This window comes from Rhinoderma darwinii, chromosome 2 (genome assembly GCF_050947455.1).
Source record: "Rhinoderma darwinii isolate aRhiDar2 chromosome 2, aRhiDar2.hap1, whole genome shotgun sequence".
NCBI lineage: Eukaryota > Metazoa > Chordata > Amphibia > Anura > Rhinodermatidae > Rhinoderma > Rhinoderma darwinii.
Window position 1 is genome coordinate 463,575,550 of NC_134688.1, and position 22,126 is coordinate 463,597,675.

The following is a 22,126-nucleotide window of genomic DNA, read 5'->3' on the forward strand; positions in this document are numbered from 1 at the left end:
TGCTATGGGAGTTGGTTCGAGAGTGGAGTAGGTTGCTCTGGGAGTTGGTTCGAGAGTAGGTTGTTATGAGAGTTGGTTCGAGAGTAGAATAGGTTGCTATGGGAGTTGGTTCGAGAGTAGAGTAGTTTGCTATAAAACATCAGAAAACCTCAAAAAGTATAAATTTATATGTAGTTGGTTCGAGAGTAGAGTAGGTTGCTATGACAATTGGTTCGTGAGTAGAGTAGGTTGCTATGGGAGTTTGTTCGTGAGTAGAGTAGGTTGCTATGAGAGTTGGTTTAAGAGTAGAGTAGGTTGCTATGGGAGTTGGTTCGAGAATAGCGTAGGTTGCTATGGGAGTTGGTTCGAGAGTAGAGTAGGATGCTATGGGAGTTGGTTCGAGAGTAGAGTAGGATGCTATGGGAGTTGGTTCGAGAGTAGAGTAGGTTGCTATGGGAGTTGGTTCGAGAGTAGCGTAGGTAGCTATGGGAGTTGGTTTGAGAGTAGAGTAGGATGCTATGGGAGTTGGTTCGGGAGTAGAGTAGGTTGCTATGGGAGTTGGTTCGAGAGTGGAGTAGGTTGCTCTGGGAGTTGGTTCGAGAGTAGGTTGCTATGAGAGTTGGTTCGAGAGTAGAATAGGTTGCTATGGGAGTTGGTTCGAGAGTAGAATAGGTTGCTATGGGAGTTGGTTCGAGAGTAGAGTAGTTTGCTATAAAACATCAGAAAACCTCAAAAAGTATACATTTATATGTACGTTTTTTATATTATGGTTGTCCGTGCAAGATAGATTCAAATGTAGGGTTATACGATTGCATGGATCCACCTGGAGGGTGGAAAAAATAGTTGTAAACCAACTATAAACTATTGTTGACAAATCCATTTGACAGATCCATGAGAAAAAGTTATATAGTTGGTAAGAAGTTGCATCGCTTACTCTTTGAAATATAAAACAACAATTCTGCAACCCTACACGTATAGCACTGCTGCATTCTTATTAACTTTTTAATGATCCTATAACAAATTTTTCTTTTTTTTTTTAGAAAAATGTCTTGGAGATTTTACCTATAGATTTCACTATAAACTGCTTCATTTTATAAATACTATAAAACTAGGTTTTATTTCTGAGTAGGTTCCCTCCTGTATTAAATATGTATTAACTGAGTCTTCCAAAGCACTAATCTGAAACCATTAATGGCCACGCTTGCATAAGTAGATTGCCCTATTACCCGGACTTAATGGTGCGTGCAGGCCAAATATATTAAGCAGAAATAACAGTTTCCCTGTGAGAAAAAGACCTGCGGTTCTGTATACAGGCCCTGTTTAAAGACACACACACACACACACACACACACACACACACACACACACACACACACACACACACACACACACACACACACACACACACACACACACACACACACATATATACACACACACACACACACACACACACACAGATATATACACACACACACACACACACACACATGAGGGTTAGTCAAAAAAAGTATTTTTAATCTACTTTCAGAAAAGTAAAATTCATAATTTTTCGACATAATCTCTCGTCTTTTTTAATACACTTTGTCCATCTGTCACAAGTATTCATATTCCCACATTAAAAAATGTTTTAGGCTGAGCTGCGAGCCACGAATGCACCGCTGTCCTCACCACTTCATCAGACGTGAATCTTCGTCCTCGTAGGGCTTATTTCAGGGGACCAAACAGGTGATAGTCCGATGGGGAAAAATCAGGACGCATTAACAACTTTTTTGGAGAGTCGTCCGGGTGTCTGGCTCCTTCTTCATGGCTGACACTTGTGCGACCTTCCTTGAACGTCTCTATCCATTCACACACACACATCTCCGCGACAAAACACTTTCTCAATACTGTGCACAAAGTCTTCCATAAATATCAGCACCCTGTGTTTTTATGCAACTTTCAAATGGACTTTTATTATAAACGTATTTTAGTTTTTACAATACAGCTTCTCTGTATCCTGTATACAAAGAAACTGTATCATTCTCTCTCAGCCGAATCAGTCAGTTCAGCACAACTGACGGCTCAGCTGACAGTGGGTCCTGCGGGTCCCTGAAAAACCATCCAGCTGATATCGATCACATCTAACATATTATCTGAAATGTGATGGATATTCGGTGGATCCTGTGTAAAGGATCTGCCAGACACAGCTTCTGTGTCGACGCCCGTGGTTAATCAGTCTGCATCTGCTCCTAGGTCTGTTAGAGTGACTCGATCTGCTACCACTCAGGCTGGTAGACTGAGGAGTGGGAGAACCTATCACAGCCTGGCCAGACGGTTCTAGCTCCCGCCCCCGGTCTATGTATACCTTCATTTGCTTCTTGTCTTTGCCTGTGATTCTCCCTTGTTTCCTGGCTCTGCTGTTCCAGCTATTACTATTGACCTCAGCTTCATTTAGACCCTGGCTTTACTGACTCGGCTCATTCACTACTCTTGTTGCTCACGGTGTTGCCGTGGGCAACTGCCCCATTTCCCTTAGCTTCTGTGTACCCTTGTCTGTTTGTCTCTTGTGCACATATTGAGCGTAGGGACCGTCGCCCAGTTGTACGCCGTCGCTTAGGATGGGTCGTGCAAGTAGGCAGGGACTGAGTGGTGGGTAGATTAGGGCTCACCTGTCTGTCTCCTTACCCCGTCATTACATCCTGTGTGTCAGAGACATGCAGGACACACTCTCAGTCAAGCCGTCAGTTCAGTTGAGCTGATGGAAACGGCTGACACGGAAAGATACAGCTTCTTTGTCTACAGAATACATAGAAGCTGTATTGTCAAAAGTAAAATACATTTTTAATAAAAGTCAATTTGAAGGTTGCATTCAGTCAGGAAATCAGTGGTGGCCCGATCACAGACTTCACCAATGTGATTGTCTCACATGTATCTATGACATATCAGAAGATGGCGCTACCTTATATGATCCTGTAATTGTGGAATGACCTGACATGGAGGACTTCTGTGGTCAATTTTCCCTTTATGAACCCTATTAGAGTTAGAGGCCGTCCACATACTTCGTCATGGCTCCTCAGTGGAATTGTAACATCAGGGATCTTAAAAACAATTCAGGAACACAAACATACGTAGCTGGTGCAATATCAGAGGTGTAACTGAAAGGGTACAGCCATGGGGTACATATTGGAGGCATGCCTTCTTAAATAAAAAAGATATATATAACAATAAAACATGCCATCCATTCCCAGCAAGAAGTCTCAGTACTCACTGATGACATACATTATATGGACAAATGTAGTGGGACACCCTCTTAACCCCTTAATGACAAGCTCATTTTTTCGGTTTTTGCCTCTCTGCCTTTCAGCAGCCATAACTGTTTTCTTTTTTCATTGACGCGGCTGTATGAGGCTTTGTTTTATGCGAGAGAAGTAGTATTTTTTTTTTACAGCGTGAATATAGGAAAAAGCGATTCTTGGGATTGTTTTTCTTGTTTATTTTTATCCCGTTCACGTTTCACGCTAAATAACCCATTAAATTAATTCTTCAGGTTATTACGGTCGTGTAGATACCTAATATGGGTAGATTTTTTGTTTTTATGTAATGTGGGGGCAACAAAATATATTTTATGCAAAGTAATGACTTTTTGGGACTTTTTTTATTTATAAAAAATTTTTGTTACGACTTTTTTTTGTTACGACTTTTTTTTAATCCCATTAAGGGATAACTTTATTTATAACTTTATTTTTTACTTGTAATGTATTAGCATACTACTGTATGCTAATACATTACACTGTGTCACTATGACACAGGCTGCGGTTAGGGCAGCACATAGTGTCCCTAAACAGCAGGCAAACGGAACAGACAGCCCTGGGGTCCTTTGTAGGTCCCCAGGGCTGACTGCAGAGGGATTCCCCTGTCTTTGATCACATTACCGGAGTCCCGGTGATGCGATCAAAGAGAGGAATTGCCTTTGCCTTTGCGGCAATCAAAGGATTAAACAGCTGGGGTCCGAATGTTTTCCGACCCCAGCTGTGTTCAGGAGGCTGCTCTGAGATCAGGATCTGTTAGTTACATCTCCTGCTTAAAGGATGAGCGCTGACACGAGCGCTCATCAGCCTCATCTACAGTGACGCCAAAAGACATCGTTGTAGACTGGGGACCTGCACCACCTGCCGTTAAAAGACAGTGGGCGGTCGGGAAGGAGTTAATCATTGAATTCAGGTGTTTCATTTAGCCCCATTGCCACAGGTGTATAACATCCAGCACTCGCCATGCAGTCGCCTTTACAGACATTTGTGATCTAACGGGTCGTTGTAAAGAGATCACTGGATTCCAGGGCGGTCCTGTAACCGTTGTAACAAGTCAGTTCCTGAAATTTCTCCCCTCCTAGATATTCCACCATCAACTGTGAGTGATATTATTATAAAGTGGAAGCGTTTAGGAACCACCACAGCTCAGCCACGAAGTGGAGACCACGTAAAGTTACAGAGCGGGTGCCGAGTACTGAGGCGCATAGTATATAAAGGTTTCCAACGCTCTGCAGACTCAATAACTGCAGAGTACAAACCTCCTCTGGCATTAACATGAGCAGAAAAACTATGTGCTAGGAACTTCATGGCATGGGGGCCGAGCAGCTGCATGCCAGCCTAACATCACCAAGCACAATGCCAAGCGTTGGCTGGAGTGGTGTTAAGCCGCCGCCACTGGACTCTGGAGAAGTGGATGTGTTCTGTGGAGTGACGCTTCTCTATCTGGCGGTCTGATAGATGAGCCTGGGTTTGGTAAATGCCAGGAGAACGTTACCTGCCTGACTGCATCGTGCCAGCTTTACAGTTTGGTGGAGGAGGATAATATTATTATGGGATTGTTCTTCAGGGGTCGGTACCTTAGTTCCAGTGAAGGGAAATCTTAATTCTTCAGCAGGCAAGACATTTTGGACAATTGTAGCTTCCAACTTTGTGGGAACAGTTTGGGGTTCGGTCTTTTCTGTTGTAGCATGCTGTGCCCCAATGCACAAGGTCCATAAGGACATGGTTGGTTGGTTGGTTGGTTGACTGGTTGGGTGAGTTCGGTGTGGAAGAACTTGACTGCCCGCACAGAGCCCTGACCTCAACCCCATCCAATACTTTCATGATGGACTAGAACGGAGATTGTGAGCCAGACCCCCTCCTCCAACATCAGTGTCTGACCTCACAAATGTTCTTCCAGGTGAATGAGCAAAAATTCTCACAGATACCCCAAAATCTTGTAGAAAATCGTCCCAGGAGGGTTTAAGCTGTTATACTGCAAAGGGGGGACCAACCCCATATTAATGCCTATTGATTTAGAATGGGATGTTATAAAAGCTCCTGTAGGTATAATGTGTAGGTTTCAAAATACTTTTGTCCATTTAGTGTATTGAATGTCCACAAGACTGAGATCGATAATGTTGAAGCTGTAATTGTGAATATTGTAGGTAGACTGTACATATCAGCTGGAGGAGGCCTGGCACTGTTTCTCTTCCCCGTACAGGCTGATAAATACTATATGGACTTTATACATACTTGCCTGCTCTCAAATGTCTTTTTTAGGAAGATTTTCATAACATATCTTTTTCAATTTATCTTAAATATATCATTATAGGGGTCAAAGCTCCTTTTTTTTCCCCAATAGAGCAACATATGATTCCCTTCATACCATGCCATAGAATTAAATTATAAAATGTAGGCTGCCTGCAGTCCCCACACGGGGAACTCCGGCCTACAGAATTATACCGTATGTAATATTAATACATTTGCAGCAAGTTCTCCAAAAGACGGCTGCCAGCAACATTTTCGGGAGACTTGTCTGCTCTTCCGGGAGTCCAGGAGTCCTTTCATTCTGGGAGAGTAGACAAGTCTGACTGAATGCAAGGAGAAAGTAGAAGGACTTGATATTTCACTTGAGATCACCAAATAATTTGTCACATTAAGTTTTTATTATTTTCTCAAATACCAAAATGAAGAAAGTGAGTGAGAAGAACTTGTAGATGTTTCTTCATACTTGACACTGACATTAGACCTACAATCCTATGCTAGAATTGTATTTCATGTTTTCAACCTCAGTCAAGACTCTATGTACCTTGTAGGCAGATTGGGTTTATATATCGGCCAGATAGATGTTGGTGGAGGTCACTAGACAAAAAATTGGGTTGGGGCTTACTTTAGGTGATAACGTTCCGTTGGTTGAATATTTTTTTTTAAAATGGGGGATGAAGGAGATACTCTCAGGTCCCAGCGGGTGGAGGCCCTATTCCACCTCCCTATAATCTGATCCAGGTAGAACACTACAGTTTATGAGAGTAATACATTATAACAGCGCATTTATTTTATTATTAGGCTTTTTTTTGTGTTAGAATCCCCAATATCTCCCCCAAAAAAATAATGGAAAACAAATGTTGGGTAAGGGGAAATAACTCTTTTGGAGCTACAACTGGTCATGTCTGGATTCATGTAAATAGGTGGCATTCCTAGATAAAGTAAAAAACTTACAATATTGCCTGGTATCCATACCTGTTCATGGTAGAGGTGGCAGAATTTTCTTCACTGCTGCTGTAGGGGGCACTAGAAAGTGCTGAGCCACATAGTAAACTTTTGAATGCCCCCCCTCCCCCCAAGCATTTACCAGATCCGTGTAAAAGTTAGGGTGAGGGCACACTTGCCTGCCGAGTCGCGGTAAAAAAATCACAACTTCTGTGAAAGTACAACTCCCAACATAACCTGAGAAATGATGAGTAATACAATGAATCTATATGATGATCCAGCACTGAACTGAAGTGTATTAGACTTGATGATGTTGCCGCAAGTTACTTCGCTTCTCCACTTACCCGACCTAAACCGTGCAGTGTTCAATGTCCCATCCAGGCTACAGAAGATATCAAACGTTGTTAGATAATATCATTTGTGATGATCACGCAAACCTTATTTAACCTCTTAATAACCCCCATACGCCTTTTCACAGCGGTCATTAACGGTACTTATGCCACAGCGCTGCTTTTTCATGGCGCTGTGACATAAGCCCCGGCACAGGTGTCACGTGCCGGCTAGAGCAGGTGTCGGGCTATCCTATCCAATCATGTCCGTTCAACCCCCTTAGATGCCACAGTCAATAGCGACCAGCGCATCTGAATGGTTTCAGAGGGAGAGGGCTCCTTCTGTCACCCCATCGATACCCCCTCAACATAATCATGGGCTGCTGATGTTTTCCATGGCAGCCGGGGCCTAATAAAGGCCCCAAGATTTGCCTTCAGAGTAGGTCTAACTGGCCCTACCAGGCATAATACACTGCAATACAGAAGTATTGAAGTGTATAATAAAAGCAATCAAATGATCGCATACTAATGTCCCATTGTGGGACAAATTTTTTTAATTAGGTTACCAACAAATAAATAAAAAATCCAAAGTAAAAAAATTTAAAAACCCACTTTTACCCTTACAAAATGCTTTATTATATATATATAATTATTGTTTTTATTTTTTTTAAAAGCTACACATAATTAGTATTGCCGCGTCCATAACGACCCGAGCTATAAAATTATTACATTACTTAAACTGCACGAAGAATGCCGTAAAAAGTAAAATAAAAAACAATGCCAGCATTGCTGTTCTCTGATCATCCTGCCTTCCAAAAAATGCAATAAAAAACGCTCAAAAAGTTGTATGTACCCAAATAAAAACTACAAGCTGTTCCTCAATAAAATAAGTCCTAATACAGCTACGTGGGCAGAAAAATAAAAATTTTATGGTGACACAAAAACAAATACTGTTTAAAAAAAGTGTTTATTATACAAAAGTAGTAAAACATAAAAAAACTATATAAATTTGGTGTGACCGTGATCGTAATGATCCACATGATAAAGTAATTATGTTATTTATACCACACGGTAAACAGCGTAAATTTAAGACGTAAAAAATAATTTCTGGGTTTTCTTCCATTACCACCCAAAAAATAAAATCAATAAATTATATGTACCCTAAAATGGTGGCATTAATACATTTATAATAAAACTTTACTTTGTTTACTAATAAAATAAAAAAAGTTATGACTTTCTCAAATTCGACGATCAAAAAACTAAAAACATTGCTTCGTCATTAGGGCCCAAAAAAAGGCTGGTCACTAAAGAGTTAACTTAAATTATAATGTACAACAAAATTTTACATTCTGTGTTATTTTATTTTTGTGGAGGATTATAAAACTCAAAAATGTCCTATCGAGAACAAAGTTATTTATCAATGTTCATTGAGTTTAATAAATTATTATAAAATAAGACACCATGTTACATATTTACAAGTCCTACATTTCTCAGATCTCATCTCGTTGTTCTAGAAATACAGTAAAAACTGGCAAACTAACAAAGTATGGGCCAGCGATCCACTTGACAATGTGGGGACTTTATTGAACAAACATTTTAAAATCCACCCGGCAAAGTGAAATGACAATATAAGACCAATTACTAATTTCATGACCAAGAAAACACTTGGCATTCGAAACGCGTCAGCGGTCCTGTATTGTTGCTTTACTTTTACGGTTGGATTCTATAATGTTTCTATCAATACAGTCCCCGCATTGTCAAGTGGATCGCTGGCCCATACTTTGTTTGTTGCGACACGCTGTGCCTGAGCGGTGTGCACTGAGCCACTGGAGACTCGGGATACCGGGGAGCTGGAATACTTCTTTATAATATACAGTAAACATTGCATGGATATAAATAAATTCAAGAAAGTTCTGGAATGGAAAATAGATCAAGTGATTCTTCTCCAGTCAGACAAAGTCATTAATCTGGTAACCATGGCGTGATGCAGAAGACCAAGTAGGTGTATGGCTTCTTTTATGGACTGGTGTTGGCCTGCTCATTGGCACCCTCCTTATGTTGTGTGATGGGTGGATGTAGGGTACTTGATGAATGTTCTTCTGGCATGACGTAAAGAGAAGAATAATTCCACCAATTATGGTCAAGCCTCCTGAGATAAAGCCGACATAGAGAGCTTGACCAATCTCAAACTTCATCCCGTAAGGTAATGCTGGGTTATAAAAGTCTTGGACAACATCATTGGTAGTCCATGCTACTGGAATGAGACATAAAAGACCAGCAAAGAGAAAGGCAACCCCACCAAGGATGACAATCATCTTTTTGGCTGAAGACCCTTTGGTACATTGGGTGCAGTTCATGCCAAACACAGAGACAAAACATGCCAGGATGGAAAGGACGCAAGATGTCATCATCATACCTCGTGCAATCTGTAGATCACGGGGAAGTGCTAGCTGAGATTGGTGGACTTGGCATTGATAAATTCCAGTGGTGTGCCACACACATTCCATCCACAGGCCCTTCATGTATTCCACTGCCGTAATAATGTTTGTGCCAACATGAGCAGTTCTCCACCAATGAGGAAGAACAGTTGCAATAATGGTCCCGATGAAACCAATAAGGCATATGAAGAAGCCCAGTAACTGTAATGCCATGCTTGCCATCGTCTGAATTGGCTTTACTTACTCCCACATCCAACGTGACTTCTTTCCCTGTAACTTGGTCAGATTTGTCAGAGGTCTCAAACTTCTACCTGTACTAATACCTCAAGACAGAGTGAAAGAAGTTAAACATTGTATGAACAATTAGGTAATGTGACCAATGAAGGCGAGACTACAAAAATTCTGGCCTGAACATTAGCATATTAACTGCTTGAGCTGGTAGTAAGCGTGAGTTATGGATTTTCCTCTCTGGAAAATTATATATCGGATATTGTGTAACAGATGACGACCTGTCAGGAACGGTTAAAAAAATGTGGAATTAAAATTTTCCATGTAGCAGAATGCAGATCGTGTATTCTTATGGGATTTTACTGGATTTCCCACGATAAGCATTTATGGCATACGGAATGTCTGATTGTTGGGCATCAAACCGCAGGCAACTCCAAGTTGCCTAGATCCTAGGGGAATATATGCCAGAATGTTCAAGAGATTTACGGAAAAAGGGGATACCTGCCAGACTCCCGGAAAAGTATGCTTTTTTTCCCGGATTTCTCCAGGGTCATTGGTGGTTCTGTAATAGCAGCAGGGACTTCAAAAATAGGCGATATTTCTACCATATTCCTACCATAGCGCCATGTAGTTCTTTGAGACTGTAAAATACATAACAGACATTGGCCGAGTAGAGAGCCTCTCTTAATATTGTCACTGGTTGTATTTTATTTTATATATTTACACTACACTATATTATAGTCATCATAAAGAAGCTCTGTCACCACATTATAAGTGCCCTATCTTCTAGAAAAGCAATAAATTTTGACGGAGTTATGACCTATTTTAGATTTATGCTAATGACTTTCTTAATAGACAACTGGGCGTGTTTTTACTTTTTGACCAAGTGGACGTTGTGGAGAGAAGTGTATGACGCTGACCAATCAGCGTCATACACTTCTCTCCATTCATTTACTCAGCACATAGTGATCTTGCTAGATCATGATGTGCTGTCACTTACTCAGAGTTAATAGACATCGCTTCCAGCCAGGACGCGATGTCTATTCACAATCCCAACACTTCGGTAACGTTTGTGCGGTGTCAAGATGCGGGGTGTGGACCCACTGGGCGTTGGGATGGCAGCTGGCCAAACAGGTATAGTATAGAGTCTATAGTCCAGAAACTCGAACAGTAACAAGGCAGGCTCCGGTGGGACCAGGCAGCAGGTAGACGTCAAGCGTGCAGTAGCAGAACACGACAAGAGCTTCAGCACGGCACTAGACCAGGACAGCACTGGATACATGATATAGGATACAGGAGCAGGGAACACATGGAAACTGGAAGACACTAGGAGACCATTTGCAAGACAAACTTTGGGTAATGAACAATGCTCAGGCAAAGAACAAGAGGGCAGACCCTTTTTATAGTCCAGTAGCATTCTGGGCTTGATTGCAGACTTCCTGCAATTATACGCGCACTGGCCCTTTAAGACCGTGTGCCCTCCGGTACCTCGCCCTCTCGATAACAGGAAGTGAGTGCCGGTGCCTCACAGGGGGACAACGCTGCAGGGAACACACATGTCCATGGCCACGGTCGTCGAGGGGTAAGTCAGAACGACGGGCCGTGGCCATAGACGTTACATGTGGGACTTAATGACAGCACGCTGTAAGCTGTCATATATAGCGTGATCTCGTAAGATCACGCTTGCTGACATTAAGTCCCACACAAACGTTACCGAAGTGTCGGGATTGTGAATAGACATTGCGTCCTGGCTGGAGGTGATGTCTATTTACTCTCAAGACACTTCAGTAACGTTAATGTTTGAGTAAGTGACAGCACATCATGATCTAGCATGATCACTATGTGCTGAGTAAATGAATGGAGAGACGTGTTTGACTCTGATTGGTCACTGATTGGTCAGCGTCATACACTTCTCTCCACAACGCCCACTTGGTCAAAAAGTAAAAACACGCCCTCACTTGGTCAAAAAGTAAAAACACACCCAGTTGTCTATTAAGAAAGTCATTAGAATAAATCTAATTTTTTTGATCGTTTTTCTAAATAAAAAACACTGTTGTTATCTACATTACAGGGCACTTATAATGTGGTGACGGAGCCTCTTTAATGTATCTATAATTGCAGCTAATACAGAGAAAGTTAAAGCAGAGACCAGAATTCAAGGTCAATCCTGAGTCTAAATAGACACAGAGATTCATTAACATTACTGGTCACAGGAAATCTACTCCCGTGTTAATGGATCTTGGAAGGTTTACATTTTGCTGACCCCTGCTATTTTTAGGAGTCATTAATGCGCTATTTTTAGCTTTCCACTTTAAGGCTAAAAAAAGTATGTTTCTAAATTTGGAAAATTTGTGCTAAATGCAGCTTCAGTTGCACGGCGTCAAGGTCAATATGTGACTATGATGTGGTAATGTCTAACTTCTTGGAAATAATGTTTTTCCACAATCTATTGGGTTTTACATGTGTAGGTTTTATGCTGGTACAACGTGTCTCCCCCATTCGGAAAAACACTAAATAAATAATGATTAAAGAGTTTTTTACCCTAAAATTAAAACATTTCCTTGAAATGTCCTTATGTCGTCCTGTTATATGCCGTCTTTAGGGGGGTTCTCAGAGCTAGGCCTGAAGCACACAGCAAAGTCTTGTGCACGGAGCCTGTGCAATGGTAGACGGAGTCCCTACAGTTCTGTGTTAGGGTATGTTCACATGGCCTATTTACGGACGTAATTCGGGCGTTTTAGCCCCGAATTACGTCTGAAAATAGCGCCTCAATAGCGCTGACAAACATCTGCCCATTGAAAGCAATGGGCAGACGTTTGTCTGTTCACACGAGGCGTAATTTACGCGCCGCGTCAAAGAAGTGACCTGTGACTTCTTTGGGCGTAATTGGAGCCGTTATTCATTGACTCCAATGAATAGCAGCGCCAATTACGTCCGTAATTGACGCGGCGTTCAAGCGCCTGCACATGCCGTTACGGCTGAAATTACGGGGATGTTTTCAGGCTGAAACATCCCCGTAAATTTCAGCCGTTACGGACGCCCTCGTGTGAACATACCCTAAAGTAAATAGTTACTCCCTCCAGCTGCCTTGCACCCGCTGTCCCCAGTGCCAGTTTAGGATATGGTTAAGGGGGCAGTTACCCAAGGCACCTGTTTCCTAGGGGGCCCACATGGCCTGGACCCTTAAGAGCAACCTGAGAATGAAACATTTAAACCTTCACTGCCCTTGAGCACTTTACCATTAATTCCTTTACAATCCTAGATAATCGGGACTTTACTATTAACCCCTTCACTATTTAGGCATTGTATGGTCATATTACTTGGACACTGAATGGCATATGGTATATATACATATGGTATATATACATTACTGTGCAAAATTTTAGACAGTTGTGGAAGAATCCTGTAAAGTAAGACTTCTTTCAAAAATAGAAGTGTCAATAGTTTTTTTTTTTTAATCAATTTCACAAAATACATGTGAATAAGTGAATGAACAGAAGAGAAATTTAAATTAAATCAATATTTGGTGTGACCACCCTTTGCCTTCAAAACAGCATCAATTCTTCTAGGTATACTTGCACAAAGTGTTGTAGACTTTGTAGGATTATAGTCAAGTGTATGATTAACCAATTATACCAAACAGGTGATAATGATGATCATTTTCATATGTAGGTTGAAACACAGTCATTAACCGTAGCAGAAGCAGCTGTGTAGGAGACTTAAAACTGGGTGAGGAACAGCCAAACTCTGCTACAAAGGTGAGGTTGTGGAAGACCGTTTCATGCCACAGGTCCACCATAGCACTCCCCCCAACTTCTTTCTCGACATCTCCTTCCCCATCTCTACCAATCAATGACATGTAATTTTTTTTTCAACATTTTTTTAATCTAACTCGAGCATAAAACCATTTGTACATTTTACAAGCAATATTGTTTTATATGGTAGTTAACATAACAATAAATTAAAAGACAATAAATCAAAGAGGTCAGTGTGCCTGACTAAAACAGATTGTTAAACTGAGGCTAATGAGACTATATGGACTATATGGTGACTTAAGGAACAGCTTCCTCTTGTAGAAAGTGCCAAACACCCTCTCCTGTAGATAGCGATACTGGGGCTCCGTCTAAAAGTGGAATCCCTGCTCTGGCCGGGGATTCCTGTCCTGGAGGAGCCTCGGACGTCCTTGTCCATATATGGACAGGGACATAAGGGGCTCCCTCTAGGAGCAAAATACACAGCCATTGCGTTGTTAACGCTCTGGCCAGGGATTCCTCTCCTGGAGGAGCTCCTGATGTCACTGTCCATATATGGATAGTGATGTCAGGGGCTTCTCCAGAAGCGGAATCTCCGGCTAGGGGGTCGGCAACGCTCTGGCCGGAGATTCCTCTCCTGGAGGTGGCCCTGATGTCACTGACCTCAGGGGCTCCCTCTAGGAGTGGAATACTGCCTGGCCCGGCACCCCCTACCTTCCCCCCTAGTTGCGCCTGGGGCACATGCCCGGCCTGCCCCCCTAGCTATACCCCTGATTGTGCTTTTATATAAGAGCCGGATGACAATCATATTCTTAGTGCAGATCATTAATTTCAATAGAAATACAAAATGTCTTATTTTTGTCTCATTTCCCATCCATTTGCTAGGCTTTCATCTTTTTTTGTCAGTAGCCCGCAATCCTGATTCTTCTCTCCAATCGACTGGTCCCTAAAAAAAACCCTATTGACTTGTGTTGGGACGGATGGGAAACAGAGACAGATAGAATACATGTACCTACTTAAATTCGGTCCATCTTTTTTTCCCCAAAAAATGATAGTACCTGGTCAGGGGATGGTAAGGGAGTGGATTGTGGAATCATAAGAAAAAATGCATAGGAAACGGAGTACATAACAGAATGCAAGTGGTGATGATGGCAGAAAATAGGTGAGGCACGGATATAAAATGACCAATTTTTGAAGTGATTAAAGACCACACACAATGTTGTTTTTTATTTTTGGGAATTTAGAACTTTTTTGTTTTTGCATTGAGGCAGCTGTATGAGGTCTTGACTTTTTTTATAACAATTTATCACTTTATGTACGTACCAATTTCAGGTATGTACACGTTAGCATTCAATATTTATTAATTTGTGGGGGACATCCTATAGGTGAAAAAAATAATTCTGCCAGTTTTTTTTTTTAACCAAATATTTTGGGGGTATTTTTATTTAATCTGGCATAATGCTAGTATATTGTGCTTGTGCATAGAAATATGAAATGCCCTTACAGGCATTTGCAAGGACAGCTCTAGGGACCTTTGTCAGTTCCTGAGCTGCCACCATAGTGATGTTACCCCCAGCAATGATGGCACCAAAGGGGTTAACTGCCCGAATTGACGTTTTCTACAATCTTAGCAGTGGTAGCGGGACTGTGTATTAGTAATTTGTCACAATTATACCAGAGTGAAGGAAGGGGTTAACAAACACATATGCGTTCAAATGTGTCATCGCGTCGCCGCAGATCCCGTGAAGACGAGAGGCCTTACCTGAACAAGACAGCGCTGCATCGGTGAGTATGTAGGGCATTCATGTCGGGCTGTGTGGCATCATATACATCGGGGTGTGTGGCATCATATACAGGAGGGCTGTGTGGCATCTATAGGGGTCTGTGTGGCATCTACAGGGGGCTGTGGTATCTACAAGGGGGCTGTGTGGCATCTACAGTGAGGCTGTGTGGCATCTACAGTGAGGCTGTGTGGCATCATATACAAGGGGTCTGTGTGGCATACAGGGAGGCTGTGTGGCATATACAGGGGCTGTGTGGCATACAGGGAGGCTGTGTGGCATATACAGGGAGGTGTGTGGCATCATATGCAGGGGGTCTGTGTGGCATATACAGGGAGGCTGTATGGCATATACAGGGAGGTGAGTGCCATCATATACAGGGAGGTGTATGGCATATACAGGGAGGCTGTGTGGCCTCACATACAGGAAGGTGTGTGGCATCATATACAGGGAGGTGTGTGTGGCATAATATACAGGGAGGTGTGTGGCATCATATACAGGGAGGTGTGTGGCATCATGTACAGGGAGGTGTGTGGCATCATATACAGGGAGGTGTGTGGCATCATGTACAGGGAGGTGTGTGGCATCATGTACAGGGAGGTGTGTGGCATCATATACAGGGAGGTGCGTGACATCATGTACAGGGAGGTGTGTGGCATCATATACAGGAGGTGTGTGGCATCATATACAGGGAGGTGTGTGGCATCATGTACAGGAAGGCGTGTGGCATCATATACAGGGAGGTGTGTGGCATCATGTACAGGGTTGTGCGTGGCATATACAGGGAGGTGTGTGGCATCATATACAGGGAGGTGTGTGGCATCATATACAGGGAGGCGTGTGGCATCATATACAGGGAGGTGTGTGGCATCATATACAGGGAGGTGCGTGGCATCATATACAGGGAGGTGTGTGGCATCATATAGAGGAGGTGCGTGGCATATACAGGGAGGTGTGTGGCATCATATACAGGGAGGTGTGTGGCATCATATACAGGGAGGTGTCTGGCATCATATACAGGGAGGTGTGTGGCATCATATACAGGGAGGTGTGTGGCATCATATACAGGGAGGTGCGTGACATCATGTACAGGGAGGTGTATGGCATCATATACAGGAGGTGTGTGGCATCATATACAGGAGGTGTGTGGCATCATGTACAGGGAGGTGTGTGGCATCATGTACAGGAAGACGTGTGGCATCATATACAGGGAGGTGCGTGGCATATACAGGGAGGTGTGTGGCATCATATACAGGGAGGTGTGTGGCATCATATACAGGGAGGCGTGTGGCATCATATACAGGGAGGCGTGTGGCATCATATACAGGGAGGTGCGTGGCATCATATACAGGGAGGTGTGTGGCATCATATAGAGGAGGTGCGTGGCATCTACAGGGAGGTGTGTGGCATCATATACAGGGAGGTGTGTGGCATCATATACAGGGAGATGTGTGGCATCATATACAGGGAGGTGTGTGGCATCATATACAGGGAGGTGTGTGGCATCATATACAGGGAGGTCCGTGGCATATACAGGGAGATGCGTGGCATATTCAGGGAGGTGTGTGGCATCATATACAGGGAGGTGTGTGGCATCATGTACAGGGAGGTGCGTGGCATATACAGGGAGGTGTGTGGCATCATATACAGGGAGGTGTGTGGCATCATATACAGGGAGGTGCGTGGCATCATATACAGGGAGGTGTGTGGCATCATCTACAGGGAGGTGTGTGGCATCATGTACAGGAAGGCGTGTGGCATCATATACAGGGAGGTGTGTGGCATCATGTACATGGGTTTGTGCGGGGCATATACAGGGAGGTGTGTGGCATCATATACAGGGAGGTGTGTGCCATCATATACAGGGAGGTGCGTGGCATCATATACAGGGAGGTGTGTGGCATCATATAGAGGAGGTGCGTGGCATATACAGGGAGGTGTGTGGCATCATATACAGGGAGGTGTGTGGCAACATATACAGCGAGATGTGTGGCATCATATACAGGGAGGTGTGTGGCATCATATACAGGGAGGTGTGTGGCATCATATACAGGGAGGTGCGTGACATCATCTACAGGGAGGTGTATGGCATCATATACAGGAGGTGTGTGGCATCATATACAGGAGGTGTGTGGCATCATATACAGGGAGGTGTGTGGCATCATGTACAGGAAGACGTGTGGCATCATATACAGGGAGGTGTGTGGCATAATGTACAGGGAGGTGCGTGGCATATACAGGGAGGTGTGTGGCATCATATACAGGGAGGCGTGTGGCATCATATACAGGGAGGCGTGTGGCATCATATACAGGGAGGTGTGTGGCATCATATACAGGGAGGTGCGTGGCATCATATACAGGGAAGTGTGTGGCATCATATAGAGGAGGTGCGTGGCATCATATACAGGGAGGTGTGTGGCATCATATACAGGGAGATGTGTGGCATCATATACAGGGAGGTGTGTGGCATCCTATACAGGGAGGTGTGTGGCATCATATACAGGGAGGTCCGTGGCATCATATACAGGGAGATGAGTGGCATATACAGGGAGGTGTGTGGCATCATATACAGGGAGGTGTGTGGCATCATGTACAGGGAGGTACGTGGCATATACAGGGAGGTGTGTGGCATCATATACAGGAAGGTGCGTGGCATCATATACAGGGAGGTGTGTGGCATCATATACAGGAAGTGTGTGGCATCATCTACAGGGAGGTGTGTGGCATCATGTACAGGGAGGCGTGTGGCATCATATACAGGGAGGTGTGTGGCATCATATACAGGGAGGTGCGTGGCATCATATACAGGGAGGTGTGTGGCATCATATAGAGGAGGTGCGTGGCATATACAGGGAGGTGTGTGGCATCATATACAGGGAGGTGTGTGGCATCATATACAGGGAGATGTGTGGCATCATATACAGGGAGGTGTGTGGCATCATATACAGGGAGGTGAGTGGCATCATATACAGGGAGGTCCGTGGCATCATATACAGGGAGATGCGTGGTATATACAGGGAGGTGTGTGGCATCATATACAGGGAGGTGTGTGGCATCATATACAGGGAGGTGTGTGGCATCATATAGAGGAGGTGCGTGGCATATACAGGGAGGTGTGTGGCATCATATACAGGGAGATGTGTGGCATCATATACAGGGAGGTATGTGGCATCATATACAGGGAGGTGTGTGGCATCATATACAGCGAGGTCCGTGGCATTATATACAGGGAAATGCGTGGCATATACAGGGAGGTGTGTGGCATCATATACAGGGAGGTGCGTGGCATCATATACAGGGAGGTGTGTGGCATCATATACAGGAGGTGTGTGGCATCATATACAGGGAGGTGTGTGGCATCATATACAGGGAGGTGCGTGGCATCATATACAGGGAGGTGTGTGGCATCATATACAGGAGGTGTGTGGCATCATCTACAGGGAGGTGTGTGGCATCATATACAGGGAGGCGTGTGGCATCATATACAGGAGGTGTGTGGCATCATCTACAGGGAGGTGTGTGGCATCATATACAGGGAGGTGTGTGGCATCATATACAGGAGGTGTGTGGCATCATCTACAGGGAGGTGTGTGGCATCATATACAGGGAGGTGTGTGGCATCATGTACAGGGAGGTGTGTGGCATCATGTACAGGGAGGTGTGTGACATCATGTACAGGGAGGTGCGTGGCATATACAGGGAGGTGTGTGGCATATACAGGGAGATCCGTGGCATCATATACAGGGAGATGCGTGGTATATACAGGGAGGTGTGTGGCATCATATACAGGGAGGTGTGTGGCATCATATACAGGGAGGTGTGTGGCATCATATAGAGGAGGTGCGTGGCATATACAGGGAGGTGTGTGGCATCATATACAGGGAGGTGTGTGGCATCATATACAGGGATATGTGTGGCATCATATACAGGGAGGTGTGTGGCATCATATACAGGGAGGTGTGTGGCATCATATACAGGGAGGTCCGTGGCATTATATACAGGGAAATGCGTGGCATATACAGGGAGGTGTGTGGCATCATATACAGGGAGGTGTGTGGCATCATATACAGGGAGGTGCGTGGCATCATATACAGGGAGGTGTGTGGCATCATATACAGGAGGTGTGTGGCATCATATACAGGGAGGTGTGTGGCATCATATAGAGGAGGTGCGTGGCATATACAGGGAGGTGTGTGGCATCATATACAGGGAGGTGTGTGGCATCATATACAGGGAGATGTGTGGCATCATATACAGGGAGGTGTGTGGCATCATATACAGGGAGGTGAGTGGCATCATATACAGGGAGGTCCGTGGCATCATATACAGGGAGATGCGTGGTATATACAGGGAGGTGTGTGGCATCATATACAGGGAGGTGTGTGGCATCATATACAGGGAGGTGTGTGGCATCATATAGAGGAGGTGCGTGGCATATACAGGGAGGTGTGTGGCATCATATACAGGGAGATGTGTGGCATCATATACAGGGAGGTATGTGGCATCATATACAGGGAGGTGTGTGGCATCATATACAGCGAGGTCCGTGGCATTATATACAGGGAAATGCGTGGCATATACAGGGAGGTGTGTGGCATCATATACAGGGAGGTGCGTGGCATCATATACAGGGAGGTGTGTGGCATCATATACAGGAGGTGTGTGGCATCATATACAGGGAGGTGTGTGGCATCATATACAGGGAGGTGCGTGGCATCATATACAGGGAGGTGTGTGGCATCATATACAGGAGGTGTGTGGCATCATCTACAGGGAGGTGTGTGGCATCATATACAGGGAGGCGTGTGGCATCATATACAGGAGGTGTGTGGCATCATCTACAGGGAGGTGTGTGGCATCATCTACAGGGAGGTGTGTGGCATCATATACAGGAGGTGTGTGGCATCATCTACAGGGAGGTGCGTGGCATATACAGGGAGGTGTGTGGCATATACAGGGAGATCCGTGGCATCATATACAGGGAGATGCGTGGTATATACAGGGAGGTGTGTGGCATCATATACAGGGAGGTGTGTGGCATCATATACAGGGAGGTGTGTGGCATCATATAGAGGAGGTGCGTGGCATATACAGGGAGGTGTGTGGCATCATATACAGGGAGGTGTGTGGCATCATATACAGGGAGGTGTGTGGCATCATATACAGGGAGGTGTGTGGCATCATATACAGGGAGGTCCGTGGCATTATATACAGGGAAATGCGTGGCATATACAGGGAGGTGTGTGGCATCATATACAGGGAGGTGTGTGGCATCATATACAGGGAGGTGCGTGGCATCATATACAGGGAGGTGCGTGGCATCATATACAGGAGGTGTGTGGCATCATATACAGGGAGGTGTGTGGCATCATATACAGGGAGGTGCATGGCATCATATACAGGGATGTGTGTGGCATCATATACAGGAGGTGTGTGGCATCATCTACAGGGAGGTGTGTGGCATCATATACAGGGAGGTGTGTGGCATCATATACAGGGAGGCGTGTGGCATCATATACAGGAGGTGTGTGGCATCATCTACAGGGAGGTGTGTGGCATCATATACAGGGAGGTGTGTGGCATCATATACAGGAGGTGTGTGGCATCATCTACAGGGAGGTGTGTGGCATCATATACAGGGAGGTGTGTGGCATCATGTACAGGGAGGTGTGTGGCATCATATACAGGGAGGTGTGTGGCATCATATACAGGGAGGTGTGTGGCATATACAGGGAGGTGCGTGGCATCATATACAGGGAGGTGCGTGGCATATACAGGGAGGTGTGTGGTATCATATACAGGGAGGTGTGTGGCATCATATACAGGAGGTGTGTGGCATCATATATAGGAGGTGTGTGGCATCATATATAGGAGGTGTGGGGCATCATATACAGGGAGGTGTGTGGCATCATATACAGGGAGGTGTGTGGCATCATATATAGGGAGGCGTGTGGCATCATATACAGGGAGATGCGTGGTATATACAGGGAGGTGTGTGGCATCATACAGGGAGGTGTGTGGCATCATATACAGGGAGGTGTGTGGCATCATATAGAGGAGGTGCGTGGCATATACAGGGAGGTGTGTGGCATCATATACAGGGAGGTGTGTGGCATCATATACAGGGAGATGTGTGGCATCATATACAGGGAGGTGTGTGGCATCATATACAGGGAGGTGTGTGGCATCATATACAGGGAGGTCCGTGGCATTATATACAGGGAAATGCGTGGCATATACAGGGAGGTGTGTGGCATCATATACAGGGAGGTGTGTGGCATCATATACAGGGAGGTGCGTGGCATCATATACAGGGATGTGTGTGGCATCATATACAGGAGGTGTGTGGCATCATCTACAGGGAGGTGTGTGGCATCATATACAGGGAGGTGTGTGGCATCATATACAGGGAGGCGTGTGGCATCATATACAGGAGGTGTGTGGCATCATCTACAGGGAGGTGTGTGGCATCATATACAGGGAGGTGTGTGGCATCATATACAGGAGGTGTGTGGCATCATCTACAGGGAGGTGTGTGGCATCATATACAGGGAGGTGTGTGGCATCATGTACAGGGAGGTGTGTGGCATCATATACAGGGAGGTGTGTGGCATCATATACAGGGAGGTGTGTGGCATATACAGGGAGGTGCGTGGCATCATATACAGGGAGGTGCGTGGCATATACAGGGAGGTGTGTGGTATCATATACAGGGAGGTGTGTGGCATCATATACAGGAGGTGTGTGGCATCATATATAGGAGGTGTGTGGCATCATATATAGGAGGTGTGGGGCATCATATACAGGGAGGTGTGTGGCATCATATATAGGGAGGCGTGTGGCATCATATACAGGGAGATGCGTGGTATATACAGGGAGGTGTGTGGCATCATACAGGGAGGTGTGTGGCATCATATACAGGGAGGTGTGTGGCATCATATAGAGGAGGTGCGTGGCATATACAGGGAGGTGTGTGGCATCATATACAGGGAGGTGTGTGGCATCATATACAGGGAGATGTGTGGCATCATATACAGGGAGGTGTGTGGCATCATATACAGGGAGGTGTGTGGCATCATATACAGGGAGGTCCGTGGCATTATATACAGGGAAATGCGTGGCATATACAGGGAGGTG

At 44.7% G+C, this 22,126-nt stretch overlaps 2 protein-coding genes across 4 annotated transcripts in view; one reads left to right on the plus strand and one right to left on the minus strand.

The window, feature by feature from the left end:
• Nucleotides 1–22,126, plus strand: part of CHAF1B (chromatin assembly factor 1 subunit B) — a 102,184-nt gene that overhangs the window by 64,521 nt on the left and 15,537 nt on the right. The window contains exon 15 of one of the 3 annotated variants that reach the window (XR_012881609.1): nucleotides 13,129–13,214. The exons of the other annotated variants lie outside the window; for them this stretch is intronic. The gene's annotated coding sequence lies outside the window, so the exon portion shown is untranslated. The remainder of the gene's footprint in view (nucleotides 1–13,128; nucleotides 13,215–22,126) is intronic. 3 annotated transcript variants of the gene reach the window in all.
• CLDN14 (claudin 14) lies at nucleotides 8,740–9,450 on the minus strand. The gene has a single exon (XM_075850986.1). It carries the CDS (start codon nucleotides 9,448–9,450, stop codon nucleotides 8,740–8,742), a length of 711 nt encoding a protein of 236 aa, XP_075707101.1.